Consider the following 20,057-nt stretch of genomic DNA (forward strand, 5'->3'; position numbering starts at 1 on the left):
GCAAAGCCAAAGGGAACTGTCTGTTTCCATGGTAGAGTGCTCAGAGAGTTCAAAACAACAAAACAGTGTAAATAGTTTGTTTGAGATACAGTATGTAATCTAGACTGAGTTTTCATTCAATTCCTCATGGGGCTTCAAACACACACTTTTCAAAAGGATATGTATATCCTGTAAAGCTCTTTATAGCTTTGTTACCGTCAGTAACAATTAAAACTGTTGCTGTCAGTAACAATTAAAATTAAGATGATACACTCTGGGGAATTCTACAATTTAAGAGGATCTCTCTGATTACAAGATCCCATTGCTAGCAGGTTTTGCAGTTGCTTTCTTGCTGTACTGAAAAATATCTTGGAAGTACCAAAGCTCACAGTCAATGTACCCCAGACCTGCCTCTGGGGTAGCCCAAAAGTAGGTATGAAATAAGAGATAGATCACCCTTCCCTGGGATTCAGATTACTTACATTTCTGAAGTCCAGTGTTCATCTGCGTGTGAGAAAGAAGCTGAAAGGACAGGTCACCTGGCCCTGGCAGACAGGCTAGCATGGCAGACCGGCATCAACACAACATGGGGCAGTCACTCACACTGTAATGAACCAAGGAAAGGAAAAAAATAAAGGTCATGGAACACAAGGCAACTCACTCCATCAAGGAAGATACCAGGCACTTCAGATTATGAAAAATATAGGTGCAGGGCCTCCCCTGGTGGCGCAGGCAGTTGAGCACCGCACTGTGAAGCTGTCTGCAGCCTCTGCAGCACAGTTGGATCCCAGCCTGCCAGCGAGGGTCCCTCATGGTGAAGCAGACCTCTCCTGTTGCGCCCGCTGCTCCCCTCAGCAGTGTATTTCATCAGTCTGCCTGTTCTGTTCCCTGCTCTGTCTCTGGTGGATCCTCTCACCCTCCCGCGCATCTGGCCTGTACCCCGGTTCTTGTATAAATAAATAATTCTTTTTAAAAAAAAAGATAAAGAAAAATATAGGTGCATCCGCAAAGTTTTTAATGCTCCAACTAAGAAAGGCACTCATCTGGCATTTGTGCTTCCTGCAGATGACCTCTCCCTACTGCTCCTGGGTGAGGCCAACGCTCCTGCCAGAGAAACGCAATGCTGGCTCTCATATCTGCCCCAGCTAAGGCAGGAGCAGAAAGGCTAGAGCACGTTCTAACTGAGGTAAAAGGAAAGATGATTTCTCTTTGAAAATAGAACAGTGTTCCTAAAGAGAGCTGGCCCTCACAGAGTCTGGCTTATTCTATATATTTACAGCCCTGGTTGGGGGTGGGGGCAGTCCAACCAGTACAAGAAGAACCGTACATGAATTGCAAAGACACCCAAGTCCAATTTGTGACCCAGTAATCTGAACTTTTACAAGGAAGAAGGAGCAAAGCAAAGGTGGCACAATTAATCACTATTAAAGCAAATTCTGCCTGTAAGTCTCTGGGACTCACCTTTCCTATTGCCTATCACACAATTAGGACTCCTGCCCCCCCCCCAAGGGAAAAATATACTGTACTGCTCCCAGAACAAATCAAGAAGGCAGTGGGCTACTGCAGCTCTCTTTGAGCAGGCAATTCTGCCTGACATTACGGCAAGGTGCCATGGTTTCATCAGTGATGTTTACCAACAAGACATGTATAGCCCAAGCAAGCTGACATTGATGTAACCTTCTGGAGGGAAGAAAACCATTGTCAACAATGCAGTTTCTTGTGTACCAAGGACCAAGCTTTTCTCAAACAAGAATGATGTAGTAAAATATATAAAATTTTTTCACCATACTGCAAAAGCCAGAAATCACCATTCTGCATAAATCACAGAATGCTTTTGATCACAGCAAAAGAATGAGGAAAAAGCTCAAATGTTAAAGACCACAAAACCTCTTTACTTCTCTTAGAGGGCCCTCTCAGGTATGTGAAACTACCTTGTCAAGATGAGTATCAGGGAGCTAACTCCAGCTTGCAAGGCCGGGTAGCTGAAAAGATACTTTGTAAAAGAGGCTGCTCAAACTGTGTCTAAGACAGCAACTACAGAAAGAAAGAAGATTGAATGCCTCAATGAGAACAGAGCTGCCCAAGAGTCCTGGCACAGATTCAGTCCTTTTAGTTCTCTGGTGGGTGGGATAACAGAATGGACACAGTGTGCCAACTGCAGTGCCTCAAGAAATAAAAAGTCTTCTGTTGGGGTCAAATGGCTGAGATACGATTGCTCACAACCGGTGTCCCTGTAAGTGTTGATCTCTGTTCTATAACCTCTCCCTTAGGGCTGAGAGCAAACTCCAAGGGAAGAATGGGAATTAACAAATACTGGAGCCTAATATGAAGTTGCCTATATGAGGGCATTTAGCAATGTTTTCTTAATTAGGTCTTCTAGCCTTTCTTGGAGATAGGTAATAATTTCATTTGTCATCTCATCATCTCTACCCTGAATTATAACAACAGTTTTCTAAATGGTCCCTCTGTCTCTCCTTTGTCCCTATCACACAATCTATTTATTCACCACACAGCAGCCAGAGTAATTTTTTTTTTTAAGTTGGGAGTTGTATCAGCTCAAAAATCTGCAATGACTTACTATTTCACTTGGAATAAAATACAAAATCTTAACATGCCCTGTAGGTCTTCTGTGATCTGTTAGTATTATCTCTCTGACCTCACCTTCTAACCTCCCCTGCCCTTCTAGCTGACTCTATTTCCAGTCACAATGGCTTCCTTGCAGCTCCTTCAATGAGCAAAGCACATTCCCACCTCAGGGCCTTTACTCCATGTGGACCGCTGAGATGCTGTGGTGACAGCTATACAAAGAACAGTCGCTCCGCAGTCTTGCAGAAACCTCTTGCAGAAACCCTCCCTTTGCGCTTACGGGAAGTAACCAGTCTATGAATGGTCACCTTAATCTCTGATAAACCTATTACACCTTGATATCTGCAACAAAGAAGAGAGGGGTGGGAGTGGGGCTTGAGTGCTAAGCATGGATTATTAACAAACTGCCGCTCAAACCAGACTACGACTTCCAATAGGAAGAACAGAAGAGAATCAAACCAGTTAAGCTGTGGTGGCAAAGAGACATAATGGATTTATTCACAGTGTACAAAAGAACAAAAATAAAGGTGACTTCTGTAGAGATTCCAAAAAGTCAGTTTTTAGTTTGTGCTGGAATGGGCAACAGAGATATATGGGGTCCTCCATGATTATGTCCCCAATAATAACTACTCAGCAAGTCTTAAATACTCACTGGCATCATCTGGGCTGCTAAGAGCACAGCCTCTTAATTTGTGACCCTTTCTTTAAGAGTTGAGGGATCCCATCTGCCTTCCTTTCTAAAAGACTGCCTCCAGTAACAAGGACCATTTCGAGTCCTTTTATCAGTTTCACTGAAGTCAAGGAATCAGATTCTGTTAGCATAGTGATGGCATGGAATGGACTTGGACTATCCCAAGGTCACAGGGGTTGTGATGAAAAAAGAAGGAAGCAACTACCCTCCACAACCCATTCTAGAAAGCAGAGATGCACAGTAGAAAGCACTCCAGACTCAGGCCTGGCAGCTGAGCATAGATAGGCCTTTTATTTAAAAATTTCCAAACCACCCACACATTTTGATCACCATCTGGCTTTTTCTTAAACATAAATTCCAATATAATTCATAGCTGATATTTTCAGAAGCACAATTACACCCAGAAATCAACACTAGTACTACCTTCTGAAAGGGCTGACTTCTGAACAGAACCAAGGAACCTGGAGCTCAGGCCAAGTGAGCTGCAGTCATCACAGAAAAAGAAAAAAAAAAAAAAAATCTCCTTGGCAGAGCCTTTCTGTGAGCTCTCAGCCAGCTTTCCTACCACCAGTTGGTTCGCTCCCTAAGAAAGGGGACTACAGTATCATAGTAGTCACAGAACTAAGGTGTTCAATACTGCTGGGGCATTCTCACAAGTGCTAGCATTTCCCAGACTACCTCTAATTAGGGAACAAAACCCTTGTCTCTAGTGGGAAAATTCAGAAGTACCTTCATCTGTGTGTGGGGGTGGGGGGAGCAGGGGAGCCTCTAAGACTGACAGGGGCTTTATTAGAGTTGTGATGTCACACTCTGCTGTCCTGGATGGCATATGTAAAAGAACTATCTCTGCCTTAGGGAAGATTTGCACCAGTAAGACCTCAGATGTGTTTGGGCTGCTTGTCTCTGCTTATGCTTAAGGCCACTGAAAAGGAAAAAGGAAAAGAGGAAGACTCCTTTTGGTGGGAAAAAGAGAGGGAGGGAAGTGCAAGCAAAGGAATTTTTTCTTGGAGGGCGGGGGTGGGATAATGTGATCCAAGCAGAGTCTCACCACCCACAATCTAGTAGTACCTTCCAGTACTTGGCCAGTTTCTCTCCTGCTCTGTTCTCCTTTCCTGGTCTTCAACCCCCTACCTTCAAAAAAGAAAACATTTGGGTCTCCCCTGGTGGCACAGGAGGTTGAGCACAGTGCTGTGAAGCTGTCCAGTGTGGTGAAGCTGTCCGCAGCCTCAACATCACTGGTTTGATCCCAGCCGGCCGGCTGGCGAGGGTCCCACACGGCATGGCAGACCATTCCTGTCTCACCCACGGCTCCCCTCAGCAGTGTATTTCATCAGTCTGCCTGTTCTGGTCCCTGCTCTGTCTCTGGTGAGTCCTCTCACCCTCTCGCGCATCTGGCCTGTACCCCAGTTCTTGTATAAATAAATAAATAGATAGATAGATAGATAGATAGATAGATAGATAGATAGATAGATAGATAGATAGATAAATCTTAAAAAAAAAAAAAAGGAGAAAACATTCAACCCACCCCCACCCAAAAAAAGACTGACTAGTTCAATTTCAGATTCATGCTCTGGTTGAAAAAAAGTATTATTTTTAAAGATTTATTTATTTATTTTTGCATAGAAGAACTGGGGTATAGGCCAGAGGTGCTGGGGGTGTTTGTGGGGGGAGGGGGGGATTCACCAGAGACAGAGTGGGGAACAGAACAGGCAGATCTACTTAAATACACTGCTGAGGGGAGCAGTGGGTGAGACAGGAGAGGTCTGCTGCACCCTGTAGGTTAGCTCACCAAGGAGGGCCTTCCCAGTGGTAGTACTGAAGCTTAATCCCTAGGCCACCAGGGAGGATTCTATGGTTCGAAATTTTAAATCTCCCATTTTATGGACTTCAATTAACAAGAGAAATTGAGAGCAATGTCATGTCTGACGTGAGGTAGAGAAAATGTTATAACCCCTGTTATTTGACTCTGTTTTCTAAAATACATTCAACAATGAAAACCCTGAGTATGTGCATCTATAAAGAATATGATTAACAGTGAGAAAATGCATTAATTACGAGTCATCATGATCTCTGATTAAGCCTTTTCATCCATGAACTAAAGGCCATTCTAAAGACTGCTTTTTGATAAGAGGGGGTGATATCCTATTGCTCCCTGTTCCTTTATCTTTGGGGTCCAACAAATTAGCTTAAAACCTAAGGGAAACACAAAATACTGCTCTGAGAAAAATAAACAGGGACAAAGATGATAGAAACTACATGTTTATCAGACTGCAAAATCAGTCAACTTTCTGGTCTGTTACAATGAGACAATCTATTCAACAGGTAAATTTGTCAGTCTAGATAACTATGAACCTTCAACTAAATTTTATTTCTCACTATTTACCCAACCTGAATAAAGTTCAGTCATTGCATAAAAGCATCTTTCTTCTCTTTAATCCAGCGGAGAACAAAAAGTCACTTGCGGGCCTCCCCGGTGGCGCAGCGGTTGAGCGCTGGGTTGCGAAGCTGCCCGCGGCCTCTGCGGCACCAGTTCGATCCCCGGTTGCTCCCCAGCCACCAGAGGAGGGTCCCACATGGCGCGCAGACCTCTCCTGCCGCCCGCTGCTCCCCTCAGCAGTGTACTTTGGTCCTTCTGCCTGCTCCCCGCTCTGGCTCTGGTGAATTCTCTCACCCTCCCGCGCTTCTGACTGTACCCAGTGCATGTATAAACAAAACAAACAAACAAACAAACAAATAAATAAATAAAAAACATGCCTCTATTTAAAAAAAAAAAAAAGTCACTTGCAATTGTAACCTCACAACTCTAGACTGGGAGAAAGAGCAGGAGATAAGAGATGGATGTTCACTCCGGATTGACTCTGTTGAAAGCCCAGAACTATCTATGCTGTAAATACTTTCTCTGCCAGTGCTTTCTTTAGCAAAGATGGTTTTTCCCAAACCTTCCCTCCACCTGGACAATCTAACCTTTCAAGTTGGGTGTGAACTTCCTAAGACTAGAGTCTGTCTTTTATTTATCCTTCCAAGTTACAGAGTCAAGAACAAGATTATTCACAATAGATATTCAATAAATATTACTTGTTTGCATTTCTGAAGAATAGAGACTTTAATCCCAGGCTCTGGAACTTATGTCCTTGAAAAAGGGCTAACACAGGTGCCCAAAAATGCTTGTGCATGTTAAGTGTACAGGTATCTTCACTTTAAGAGTGAGAAGACAGAGATTTTCTTTCTCACTTTTTATTTAATATTTAATTTCTATATGTGTAGAAGAACTGAGATATAAGCCAGATTCACCAGAGACAGAATGGGGAGTGGAGCAGGCAGATCTACTGAAATACACCATTGAGGGGAGCAGCGGCAAGACAGGAGAGGTCTGCTGTGCCACATGGGTAAGCTCCCTGGCTGGGCATCGAAGTCAGGCCACAGTGGCTGGCAATAGCTTGACAGCGCTGAGACCTTACCCCTACACCATCAGGGAGGCCCTATTTATTTTTTTCTTATATCATTGTAGTACCCATAGTTCTGCCACCACTGTATCACCCATAAACCATCACCATATTCCTTTGTGTTCACCACTCCTGTTTTGCCCCCCCTACCCTGCTCCCAGAGGAGATTTAAAAAATGACTGGGTGCTTAAAAAAAAGAAGTCTAGATACTTTTGCACTGTATTGAAAGTATCATTTGATTTCTGTACTTTAATCCTCATTAAGCAGAATTAGTGCTTCTAAAAATGTAAAAATGTAGACTGTGTTTGCTGTATGAAGCTAAACAGAACTTGAAATTTTTCATTACGGTATGTGACAGATTTGTGTTTGCAAAGTACTATCAGGATAGATCACTCTAACTTAAGAAGCTGAACCATCTTCCATCTTAAGTAGGTAAGCTGACCTCTGTATTTAACCACATTTATAATCAAAAGCAGAGCTATCAGACTGGGCAGTTTTACTCCTTAGTACCCAGGACTATACCCAGCAAGACAGTGAGAACAAGAAACAAGAAGAAACTGCTTCCTTTAGATGAAGCACAAATATTAAATCTTTACCACCTTTTGTGATACCCTTTGTAAACTAGCAGTGAATCAGAAAGTTTCAAATTATCCAGATTAAATAAAATCTAACAAATGTGCTAGAATTTTTTAAAAATTTATTTATGCATACAAGAGCTGGGGTACAGGCCAGAGGTGTGTGTGTGTGGGGAGGGGTGAGAGGACCCACCAGAGACAGAGTAGGGAACAGAACAGGCAGACTGACTGAAATACACTGCTGAGGGGAGCAGCAGGTGAGTCAGGAGGGGTCCGCTGCGACATGTGGGTAGCTCCCTGGCCAACGGGGGGATCAAATTCGTGCTGCAGTGGCTGCTGACAGCTTCATAGGCTGCGTCTTAACCCCTTGCGCCACCAGGGAGGCCCCCCCATGTGCTAGAATTATTTATGTCCAATTTTTAATCTCCAAAGTACTCACTCCACATGAGTCTATGAAAAGCTGCCGGATGACAAAGCGCTGATCTCACATCCAAATGGGGAAACTGAGGGAAGAGAGTGCAACTGTTTATTTTTTTTTTTTTTAAAGATTTATTTATTTATTTATACAAGCACTGGTACAGTCAGAAGCGCGGGAGGGTGAGAGAATCCACCAGAGCCAGAGCGGGGAGCAGAGCAGGCAGAAGGACCGAAGTACACTGCTGAGGGGAGCAGCGGGCGGCAGGAGAGGTCTGCGCACCATGTGGGACCCTCCTCCAGTGGCCGGGGAGCAACCGGGGATCGAACCGGCGCTGCAGAGGCCGCGGGCAGCTTTGCAACCCAGCGGAGAGTGCAACTGTTTAAACAGAAAATCTTGGGTTTCCCGGTGGCGCAGCGGATGGGCGCTGGGTTGCGAAGCTGCCCACAGCGTCTGCGGCACCGGTTCGATCCCCGGCTGCTCCCGGCCACCGGAGGAGGGTCCCACATGGCGCGCAGACCTCTCCTGCCGCCCGCTGCTCCCCTCAGCAGTGTACTTGGGTCCTTCTGCCTGCTCTGCTCCCCGCTCTGCCTCTGGTGCATTCTCTCACCCTCCCACCCTTCTGACTGTACCCAGTACTTGTATAAATATATAAATAAATAAATAAATAAATAAATAAATAAATAAATAAATGAATGAAATAAACAGAAAATCTTGCAGAAAAGATATCAAAGTTATGTGCAATTTTTAGTTTCACAGTCTCCAGGAAGTCTTTTAATAGTTCCTGCTGAGCTCCCAATAAGTCAGATGATAGCAGGTATTCACCCTGTAAAAGGTAGTTTTGTAATCTTATAGTTTATAGACACAACATGGAAAAAAGAATCTTAAAATTTTAACAAGTTGTTAAATTTTTAAAAAAGATTTATTTATTTACTCATACAAGAACTGGGGTGTAGGCCAGAGGTACAGGGTGTGAAAGGATTCACCAGAGACAGAGTGGGGAGCAGAACAGGTGGATCGACTGAAATACACTGCTGAGGGGAGCAGCGGGCAAGACAGGACAGGTCTGCTGTGCCATGTGGATCAGTGCCCTGGCCAGGGATCAAAGTCATGCCACAGTGGCTGGCTATAGCTTGACAGCACTGAGACTTAACTCCTACATCACCAGGGAGGTCCACAGGTTGATAAATTTTTGCCAAATATGTGTTCAGAGAATAGTTAAATAGCCCCACGTCAAGTGCAGGAGGAACAACAGAGGCCGGACTTCTCTGACGCCTCTCTGGACTTAGATTCACTCACCAGGCAATAGGTCCTCTAACCCGATACAGAAGCTTGACTTTCAAGTTTGAAGAACACCAGATACTTAGGAGACAAGGTCATTTAGAATGTGCATGCCATTCTAGGTACACAACTACAAGGTGTTATTCTGAAACAAGTCTAGATGAGAGTGCTGAGTTTGTTTCCTGACCCTGGTTGCTTAATCACATGCTTTGCTGATGTACTGGTTCACAGACTTATTTATTTGCTTGTTTATTTATTTATTTATTTGGCTCTACAGTGCCTCAAAGTTTACTGCTGGGTTTAAACATTAAGACATTTATAAACTTATATTCTTGCTATATAATGAGAAGACTGATTTACATTAGAGTGTAGTAAAAACTGTAGAGAAGACTTATATGAAACATGGAGCAGGCACTTAAAAGTTATGAATGCAAATAATGAAAGGCCTCCCTGGTGACCTAGGAGTTCAGTCTCCAGTGCTATCACCGCTGTGGACTGAGTTTGATCACCAGAGAGAGTGGGGAGCAGAACAGTCAGATCTACTGAAATACACTGCTAAGGGGAGCAGCAGGCAAGACAGGAGAGGTCTGCTGCACCTGCTGTAGGTCAGCTACCTGGCAGGGGATTGAACTCGTGCTGCAGTGGCTGTGGATTGCCTCATAGTGCTGTGTCTTAACCCCTTGTGCCACCAGGGAGGCCCAGCAAAAATATTTGAAAGTCACTGCATGATACCATAGTTGCCTCTCAACTCAATACTTAACGATCAACTATCATATCCCTCTCCTTACACTATGATATACAACAAAATGTGTAAGTCTGAGTAGTTTTGTTTAAAGTGTGAATGTAGGGCCTTCCTGGTGGCGCAAGGGGTTAAGATGCAACCTATGAAGCTATCCGCAGCCACTGCAGCACAAGTTCGATCCTGGGTGGCGGTGAGGGAACAAACAACCCACATGGCGCAGCAGATCTCTCCTGCCTCACCTGCTGCTCCCCTCAGCAGTCTATTTCAGTCAATATGCCTGTTCTGCTCCCACTCTGTCTCTGGTGAATCCTCTCACCCACCACACCACTGGCCTGTACCCCAGTTCTTGTATGCATAAATTTAAAAAAAATCTTTTAAAAAAGTGAGAATGTAATTATTGGCTTTTCTATGGATTTGGGGAATTACCTGTCCCAGATCAGCACTTTGCACGATACTCTATTATACTTTGTGAGCCTAACACTTTGGAATCCATCAGCATTTAGTGAAACTCTTTTCAAGGTGAACTATAAGCCAGCAACTATAATCAAGGTAAAAATGCATTTGCAGGGCCTCCCTACTGGTACAGGGGTTAAAGTCTTAGCACTGTCAACCTAGCGCCAGCCACGGCAGCATGAATTTGATCCAGGCCAGGGAGCTAACCACATGACACAGCAGACCTCTCCTGTCTTGCCCGCGGCTCCCCTCAGCAGTATATTCCAGTAGACCTGCCTATTCTGCTCCCCACTCTGTCTCTGGTGAATCCTCTCAACCCCCGTACCTTTGGTCTACACCCCAGGTCTTGTATGCATAAGTTTAAAAAAAATTAAAAGAAAGAGTGCATTGGGAAAAGAGTGCATGGGGAAAAAGCCTTGAATTCAAGTGGTCAAACTTTTTCAGAGAAAACTATCATTCACATTAAGGGACTACTGAGATAATAGAGAATAATCAATATAAACAAAAGAGGGAACAAAGTTGTCTCTCATTCTCAAGCAATCTCTGCACAGAAAACCCTTTCCCTCCTATCCTCATGGTCTTCCTCGAACATGAACCTGACTGTGAACCTACTTTTCTTTTTCTTTTTTTTTTTTTTAAGATTTATTTATTTATTTATTTATGCAAGCACTGGGTACAGTCAGAGGTGCGGGAGGGTGAGAGAATTCACCAGAGCCAGAGCAGGGAGCAGAGCAGGCAGAAGGACCGAAGTACACTGCTGAGGGGAGCAGTGGGCGGCAGGAGAGGTCTGCGCGCCATGTGGGACCCTCGCCCGGCAGCCGGGGATCAAACCGGCGCTGCAGAGGCTGCGGGCAGCCTCGCAACTCAGCGCTCAACCAATGTGCCACCGGGAGGCCCCTTACTTATAGTTAACATACAACTCTTTCACTGCATCTTCTTATCTGCTGCCATGCAGGGTTAATTATATAATAAGCAGATTTTAAGGTATTAGGGTAAGATATGATTATTAACAGACTGTTTAATTAGGCCCTTTTTCTTTTCTTCCTTCAGACTGAGCCAAAGGACCATAAAGAATCCTGGTATATAAAATACATTCTGGTAAGGACTTCTATAGACTTAGTGCAAATCAAAAGATCTTACTTTGCCACGTCACCGAAACAACATGAAATTTTATTTACATTCCATATGTCTAAGGAATTACTGGGTTTGAAGCTAATGGGTCTCTGAAAGCAGCTGAGGTTGCTAAGCCTCAAGAGAACCCAGGAACTGAAAATCTATCAAGAAAAAAAAGGCCCCCCCCCCCAACCACTACAGCTAGCTAGAAATTCAGAAAACTGGTTCAAACCACAGGAGCGAACAGATAGACTGTCCCTGTTTCAGGAAGCTCCTCAAAACAAAAATAAAGTAGTCCTTCACATCCCTTAAGGATTCAGAGTACCACAGCTCACCATCAGCCAAATTCTTTTGCTCCCTTCAGTGGCCCTGAGAAATTCCAGAATCATTCAGCACTGTTTTAATCAATGTCTGATGGTCAAATATGCATCTGATACCACATACTAAGTTCCACCCAAACAAAGCAATTTAACTCTGGATTACTTTAGCATTAAATAGATGGCGGGGGGAAGTGAATTATACAAACACATGTTTAACCTTATAGATGTCCAAAAGGTTGCCTTCCTTATCTCAAAGATACAGCAAAGGCAACAAACCTTCGCAATTCTTTTATTCCCGGAACATGCTTCCCTTGCTTGGTCTACCCATTCTCTATCCCCTCTAATTTCTCTTCTGCAAACCCCTTTCTCTGGGACCTCAAGTTGTCCTTACCAACTTTTAGCAAGTTCCCTGTTAAATCACTTTGAATAGTAATAGACAGTACCCACACAGGCTCAGGATGGCATCAAAAAGGAACAAGTAGGGATGTGGTGGTGTGTGTGTTCGAGCCAGAGTGGTGTGAAAAGGGCACATCCCCAAAGAGGTGACAGTGAAGACTTTCCATCCACAAGCAAGCAAAGAGTCTCAGTAGAGCCTACTCAGATCTTGGTTTCTAAATACTAAATTCTCCACTTATAGGAGTCAAGGGACACAGAAGCATAGGATGCTCAATTAGTGAAGGAAAGCCGAGAAAGGTAAGTTTACATAGCAGAAATGAGAGCACAAACAGGCACAGTGAGTGAAGGACGCATGTACCATGAAGAGAAGAAGTGCTATGTTTTTGTTTTCTACCACTGTTCATAAGATGTGAATTTGAGTAGTATCAGTCAATTCTTTGACATAAAAGGACAGCAAGTCATTTGGGAATCTTTAAAAAAAAATATATATATATTTATTTATTTGTTTGTTTGTTTATTTTTAAAGATTTATTTATTCATGCATACAAGAACCGGGGTACAGGCCAGACGCGCGGGAAGGTGAGAGGATTCACCGGAGACAGAGCGGGGAACAGAACAGGCAGACTGACTGAAAACACTGCTGAGGGAGCAGCGGGTGAGACAGGAGAGGTCTGTCGCACCATGTGGGATTCTTTGCAGGCTGGCCAGAATCGAACCCACGCTGCAGAGGCTGCAGACAGCTTCATAGCACTGCACTCAATCGCTGCGCCACTAGGGGAGGCCCATAAATATTTATTTATGCATACAAGAACTGGGTACAGGCCAGAGGTATGGGGTTAAGACAATTCACCAGAGACAGAGTGGGGAACAGAACAGGCAGGCTGATTGAAATACACTGCTGAGGGGAGCAGTAGGCAAGTCAGGAGAGGTCTGCTGTGCCATGTGGGTCACCTCCCTGGGCAGGGATTGAACTCATGCCGCAGTAGCTGGGGATTGCTTCATAGTGCAGACGCTTAACCACTTGCGCCATCAAGGAGGTCCCCATTTGGGAATCTTTAAGATTAAACTTGCAGCATACAGACCTCTCCTGCCGCCCGCTGCTCCCTCAGCAGTGTACTTCATCAGTCTGCCTGTTCTGCTCTCCACTCTGGCTCTGGTGCATTGTCTCACCCTCCCGTGCTTCTGACTGTACCCAGTGCTTGTATAAATAAATAAATAAATCTTTAAAAATAAAAAAAAAAATTAAACTTGCAGTTAAATAATTTTTCTTGATTTACTGGCAAAATATGGGATAATTTGAACATTAAGACAATAGTGTTATAGCCTATAGAATAAAAAAATAGATTGCTTCTCGACCTTTTGGCTAAGATCAAGTGTAGAATAAAAAAATAGGAAATGAGTCTATATTAATGTAAATGAACTAATAAATTTAAAGATAGAAGAGGAACAGGATGTCTGCACAGTTCCCCCCAAAGTATATCCCCCAAAACATTTAATAATTACAAAGGGGCAGGGCCTCCCTGGTGACGCAAGGGGTTAAGACGCAAACTATGAAGCTATCAGCAGTCACTGCAGCACGAGTTCTATCCCTGTCCAGGGAGATCCCCACATGGCACAGCAGACCTCTCCTGTCTCGCCGGCTGCTCCCTCAGCAGTGTATTTCAGTCAGTCTGCCTGTTCTGTTCCCCACTCTGTCTCTGGTGAATCCTCTCACCCCCCCACACCCCTGGCCTGTACCCCAGTTCTTTTATGCATAAATAAATCTTTTTTAAAAAGGGGGGCAAAGAGTAACTTTACTCTGGAGATGTCTTGCAAGAAGCACTTAATCAGGGGCTTCCTGGTAGCGCAAGGGTTAAGTCTCAGCGCTATCAAGCTATAGACAGCCACTGCAGCATGAGTTTGATCCCCAATTCCCAGCCAGGGGGAGAAAAAGTGGGGAACAGAATAGGCAGATCTACTGAAATACACTCCTGAGGGGAGCAGTGGGCAAGACAGGGGAGGTCTGCTGCTCCATATGTGGGTTAGCTCCCGGGCTGGGGATTGAACTCAGGCCACCACAGTGGTAGTGCTGAGACTTAACCCCTTATGCCACCAGGGAGTCCCCTAAAAAATTATTTTAAAAACAAGACAGCAGGGGCCCAGTGCGGGAGGGAGCGGAGCACCGAGGGCAGCGAGCGAGATGCAGCACCAAGGTGTCCCTCCTCGATCTCGCCCTGCTGGCGCTCACCTCTGCTGTGGCCAAAAAGAAAGACAAAGTGAAGAAGGGCGGCCTGGGGGGCTGAGTGTGCAGAGTGGACCTGGGGACCCTGCAAACCCAGCAGCAAGGACCATGGCGTGGGTTTTGGCGAGGGTACCTGCGGGGCCCAGACTCAGTGCATCCGGTGCAGAGTGCCCTGCAACTGTTAGAAGGAGTTTGGAGGCGACTGCAAGTACAAGTTTGAGAGCTGGGGAGTGTGTGATGGGGGCACTGGCACCAAAGCACACCAAGGCACCCTGAAGAAGGTGCAATACAATGCCCAGTGCCAGGAGACCATCCGTGTATCCAAGCCCTGCACCCCCAAACCAAAGCCAAGGCCAAAGCCAAGAAAGGAAGGGGAAGGACTAGCTCCAGCTGGACGCCTGGAGCCCAGGCCCACCCACCCTTGGCCCAGGGAAAGCCCACCAGTGCCTTTTGTCTGCTCATGTAGCTTTATCAATCATGCCCTGCTGCTTCCCTCTCACTTCCTGCCCAGTGCCCAGAGTAGGGAGGGACAAGGGATTCTGGGAAGCTTGGGCCTCCCCACAAAGGGATTTGATTCCCCCACCCCCTTTTGCTCTTCCCCACAATGACGCCATTACTAAGAAACAAATAAACCGAACTGTGTTTCTTTTTTCCCAATAAAAGCTTTTCTTTTAATATAAAAAACAACAAGACAGCAATGTTGAAGTATGGAACAGGTGGGAGGCTGGAGATCACAAAGAGGAGTTGGAGAAAATGGTCTGTAGTAACCATTCTTGTTTTATTTTCTTTTAAGATACTAAACTCAGGGTTAATTACTTTTTATAATTTTTTTGTTATATCCAAAAGAGCTTTTACATAAAAAAGGAAAGGACACTTTCCTTGACACTTGCACAGACACAAGTGGGCAGGAAGAGCTGCCCATTTTTGGCAACTATAATAGCAAAGTTTAAATGTTTATTTCTTACTCAGCAAAAATGTACTTCTATATCACTGGTCTGTTACAATTTTGTTATACAAGACAGCTGTTGGTCATTCATTTTATCTTAAAGCAGATGACTTAACTCTGAATTGGTGAATGCTGACATGGGGATTCTTGCCATCTGGAATAGCTGCCTATATCTTTCTGCCTCATCACCCTCACAATTTCTTTTTAAAATTTATCTGAGGGGCTCCCTGGAGGCTCAAGGGATTATGTCACAGCACTATGAAGCTATTTATCTGCAGTCACTGCAGCACGAGTTCAATCCCCAGCCAGGGAGCTATCCATAAGGTGCAGCAGACCTCTCCTGTCTCGCCTCCTGCTCCCCTCAGCAGTGTACTTCAGTCTATCTGCCTGTTCTGTTGCCCACTCTGTCTCTGGTGAATCCTCTCACCTTCTGTACTTCAGGCCTGTACCCCAGTTCTTGCATGCATAAATAAATCTTTAAAAAAAATTATCTGAGTAACATTTTCTCCCCTGTCTATACTTCAAATTCCTCCAACCTGCACCCTGTTCTGGCAATGCTTCCATTGTGAGGCATTCATACAAAACTCTTACCCTAAAGATGGAGAATTTCACCTTTGGAAAGGATCTAAAAAAAATGGCGATGGTGAAGGAGCATCATTAATGACCCTCCTTTTTTCAGGACTGGCATTCACTAATGTCTCTTTACCTGTTATATTCACATTTCAAAAAGAGCTTTTAAAAGGCGCTTTCCTCTAAACAAATATCCTGAACCTCAGCACAACTCCCTGAATGGTGTAAGCTAAAGCCTTGTTAAATCTTTGGCTTATAACAGTTTTAACACTCTTTCCTTTCACTATACAAAAAGTTTCAAATGACATAGTAAGCTTTACCTCCAAACTTTCTGACAAGCACCACTTTAACTAGGCTTCTCCACTTTCACACCAACAGCAGCTGGTGGGCAGGGTCTTGGTTATTCTGCAGCAGAGAGGTTTTCAGTGACAATCAATGAAGAACTTTGAAGTAGCACAAAGATGATGTTTATCATTCACTCTTTCCTATCGGGTGTGATCAGGGAAGTTCTCAAAAGAGAAATGAATGTTGGAGAAGGACTGGCCCTAATCCAAGCAGTTATGCCCTTTGTTCCCATACTTGAGACAAACACTAATAAAAACAGGCTCTTTAAGAAGCAACAAGTCGGGCCTCCTTGTGGCACAGGCGGTTTAGCGCGCACTGTGAAGCTGTCCGTAGCCTCTGTAGAGTGGGTTTGATCCTTGCCGGCCTGCAAGAATCCCACATGGTGCAACAGACCTCTTCTGTCTCGCCTGCTGCTCCCCTTAGCAGTGTATTTCATCAGTCTGCCTTTTCTGTTCCCTGCTCTGTCTCTGGTGAATCCTCTCACCCTCCTGCACATCTGGCCTGTACCCGGGTTCTTGTATAAATAAATAAATCCGGCCTCCTTGGTGGCGCAAGCAGTTAAGACACAACCTATGAGGCTGTCCTGCAGTCACTGAAGCAGTTCGATCCCCTGCCAGGGAGCCGCCACATGGCGCAGCTGACCTCTTCTGACTCGCCTACTACTCCCCTCAGCAGAGTATTTCAACCAGCCTGTTCTGTTCCCCACTCTGTCTCTGATGAATCCTCTTACCCCCAACACCTCTGGCCTGTACCCAGTTCCTGTACGCATAAATAAATAAATCTTTAAAATAAATAAATAAATAATCTTAAAAAAAAAAAAAAAAAAGGCAGCAGCAGCAGCAGCAGCAGCAGCAGCAGCAGCAGCAAGTCACCTGAAGATCTGTTAATAGCTCCAGCTGGAATCAACCTCAGGCTTTTGCATGTAAAGGAATAAGATTTTGGTTACGGCTCCATTTATTTTTCAGGGTAACCATGAAACAGTATCACTGGAGGGAGAATTTGAAGAGAAAAAGCTAAGGAACTGAGTCATCTCAGAGAAAGACAAGCAGTTTCCCTATCCCTCTTTCTCCATCTAGCAAAGACTGTTTACAAAGGTATTACTGCAAATTTTCTATCCAGATAATAGTTCTAAAAAACAAAAATTTAAAAAACTTATTAACATACTTAAACATCCCGGGGAGCTAAAGAAGTGTCTGTAGTATCCTACAGACTTAGAAAGTGCTCCAAAAATAATTTCTTTTGCAATTTGGGTGAAATATAAAATGCAAGGAAGAGACTAAACTCCTCCCTACCAATTACTATAATCTTACAATAAGCACAAACCACTATAAATGACATTTAGTTCCACTTAGTCTATTCTCCTATGATGAGCAGCAGTGAACACAAGGGTATGATCTCAGAATATAAAAAAAGCCATTAAGACTGTTCCTAATAAGGGCCTCCCCGGTGGCGCAGCGGTTGAGCGCTGGGTTGCGAAGCTGCCCGCGGCTTCTGCGGCACCAGTTCAATCCTCGGCTGCTCCCGGCCACCAGAGCAGGGTCCACATGGCGTGCAGACCTCTCCTGCCGCCGCTGCTCCCCTCAGCAGTGTACTTCGGTCCTTCTGCCTGCTCTGCTTCCCGCTCTGACTCTGGTGAGTTCTCTCACCCTCCATGCTTCTGACTTGTACCCAGTGCTTGTATAAACAAAACAAACAAACAAACAAAACAAACAAATAAATAAATAAAACATGTCTCTATAAAAAAAAAAAAAAAAGACTGTTCCTAATAAGATTTTTTAAAAATATGATCCTCTTCAATTCTTCAGAAGAAGGACAATGTTTTAATTGTGAGATGGATTTTTACAATGCTTTGACCTCCTGTCTAAAAAAGAGCTCTGGAAAAGAAATAACTGAAGTGAAGGGAGGGAGTGAAATGCATCATTCTGGTTATTAAAATCCATCAAGTTCATACCTCAAGCCTTGGATAACTGCAGCCAAAAAACTGACTTGCAAGTAATTATCACCACTATCTGCAATAAAAGCTAATTGGACGTAATTGAACTAACACCCTAATCGGAGGGAAGCTGCAACTGGCGAAAAGCCCACCCCTTCTGCTCCTTCAATCTGCAAATGAAACTGCTAATGATAATTTGTGGACAAACAAGAAATTGCTCTCATGGTTTCCCCCACTGCAAATCATTCAGCAATTTCAGCAAATGCCCAACATGTTGGGCGAGCAGAAAAATCATTAACTAGTACTTTGATAAAGATGAATTTTAACAATAACTAAGCACATTAAGGCTGAGGGTTGCTGAGAAATGTTAAATTTCCCTGGACACCCTAAGTAAGAAACTGTGGCCTGAACCCCACACCCTAGTTCTTTGCAATATATCCACCCTGCGCCACTAGCATATAATAGTAAGACAAGACATTACGCAACTATGGGAGCTACTACTATACTTAGAATTTATTTTTGTAAGAGAATCCTGAGGAATGTCATTTTTGGAAAGTCAATGGCACTGTTGATCTGCTTCAACAGCAAAGATTAAATTATGTCTGAATGGACTTTGGAGTTGACAGATTCTTGCTGTCTTCAATGCTAGACAATATGAGTGCTCTTTCCCCTGGACTTTTATAACAAACTCTCTGCATTTAAACTGCACTGTGTCGGGCCTCCAGGTGGCGCAGCGGTTGAGCGCTGGGTTGCGAAGCTGCCCGCGGCCTCTGCGGCGCTGGTTCGATCCCCAGCTGTTCCCCGGCCACGGAGGAGGGTCCACATGGCGCGCAGACCTCTCCTGCCGCCCGCTGCTCCCCTCAGCAGTGTACCTCAGTGTACCTCGGTCCTTCTGCCTGCTCTGCTCCCTGCTCTGGCTCTGGTGAATTCTCTCACCCTCCCGCGCTTCTGACTGTACCCAGTGCATGTATAAACAAAACAAACAAACAAATAAATAAATAAAACATGCTCTAAAAAAAAAATAAAAAAAAATAAACTGCACTGTGTCTACAGTCCTAAGTCTTAAGAAGCCATTCTGTTTTAGAAAAGGGGAAAGTTGTGGTCTTCATTCAACAGTGGCCTATAAAGCAGCCAAGAGACAGGGATCTTGGTGAGGTGACAGGAGGTAAAAAGGAAAGGCAGGTACAAAGTGCTACCTTTGCTTACTTTTTTCTTAGGTGATTTGGGCTCTGTTCTGACAAGGAAATGGCCACAAATTAATGCAAACAAAACTATTCCTAAAGAAGTAGGTGGACCAGGGCCTCCCCGGTGGCACAGCAGACCTCTCCTGTCGCACCCGCTACTCCCCTCAGCAGTGTTTTTCAGTCCTTCTGCCTGTTCTGCTCCCCACTCTGTCTCTGGTGAATCCTCTCATCCTCCTGTGCCTCTGGCCTGTACCCCAGCTCTTGTATAAAAATAAATAAATCTTTAAAAAAGAAAAAAAAAAGAAGTAGGTGGACCATCTGTCCATTTGGTACACTTTTCAGTAAAAGGTATTCTGGAAGGTTGCAGTTCTGCAGTTCACTTTTTCTTTCTTTTCTTTTTTTTTTAAAAACATTTATTTATTTATGCCAGAGGTGTGGTGTGTGTGTGTGTGTGTGTGTGTGTGTGTGTGTGTGTGTGTGTGAGGATATACCAGAGAGAGTGGGGAGCAGAACAGGCAGACAGATCTACTGAAATACACTGCTGAGGGGAACAGCAGGCCAACACGCAAGAGGTCTGCTGTGCCATGTGGGTTGCTCCCTGACCTGCCAGGATGGAACTCAAGCTGCAGTGGCTGGCTATAGCTTGATAGCGCTGTCTTTTATCCCTGTGCCACCAGACAGGCCCCTGAAGTTCACTTTCTCGAATTATTAAAATAATACTTTCTAATGTGAAATGTGGAAAAGTCTACAAATATCACAGCTGGGATATAAAAATAGAGGGATCTAGAAACTATACTATGAATACTAAAGGGAAATGAGTTTAACCTGAGATATCATTTATTCCTTCACTGGAAACTCATGATG

The 20,057-nt window shown here is 44.3% G+C and overlaps 1 protein-coding gene across 3 annotated transcripts in view; it reads right to left on the bottom strand.

Annotated features, from left to right (window-relative positions):
• FAM222B (family with sequence similarity 222 member B) overlaps positions 1 to 20,057 on the bottom strand; it is a 74,952-nt gene that overhangs the window by 10,294 nt on the left and 44,601 nt on the right. For 2 of the 3 annotated variants that reach the window (XM_037495255.2, XM_054689839.1), the window contains exon 2: positions 462 to 583. In XM_037495255.2, the coding sequence (XP_037351152.1) occupies positions 462 to 543 (82 nt within the window). In that variant the 5' untranslated portion in view covers positions 544 to 583. Of the gene's footprint in view, positions 1 to 461; positions 584 to 20,057 lie in introns of those variants that run through there. The other variant, XM_037495256.2, reaches the window with a different exon arrangement.

The sequence above is a fragment of the Talpa occidentalis genome, unplaced genomic scaffold (assembly GCF_014898055.3).
Source record: "Talpa occidentalis isolate TD23 unplaced genomic scaffold, MPIMG_talOcc4v2.1 talOcc4.7, whole genome shotgun sequence".
Lineage (NCBI taxonomy): Eukaryota > Metazoa > Chordata > Mammalia > Eulipotyphla > Talpidae > Talpa > Talpa occidentalis.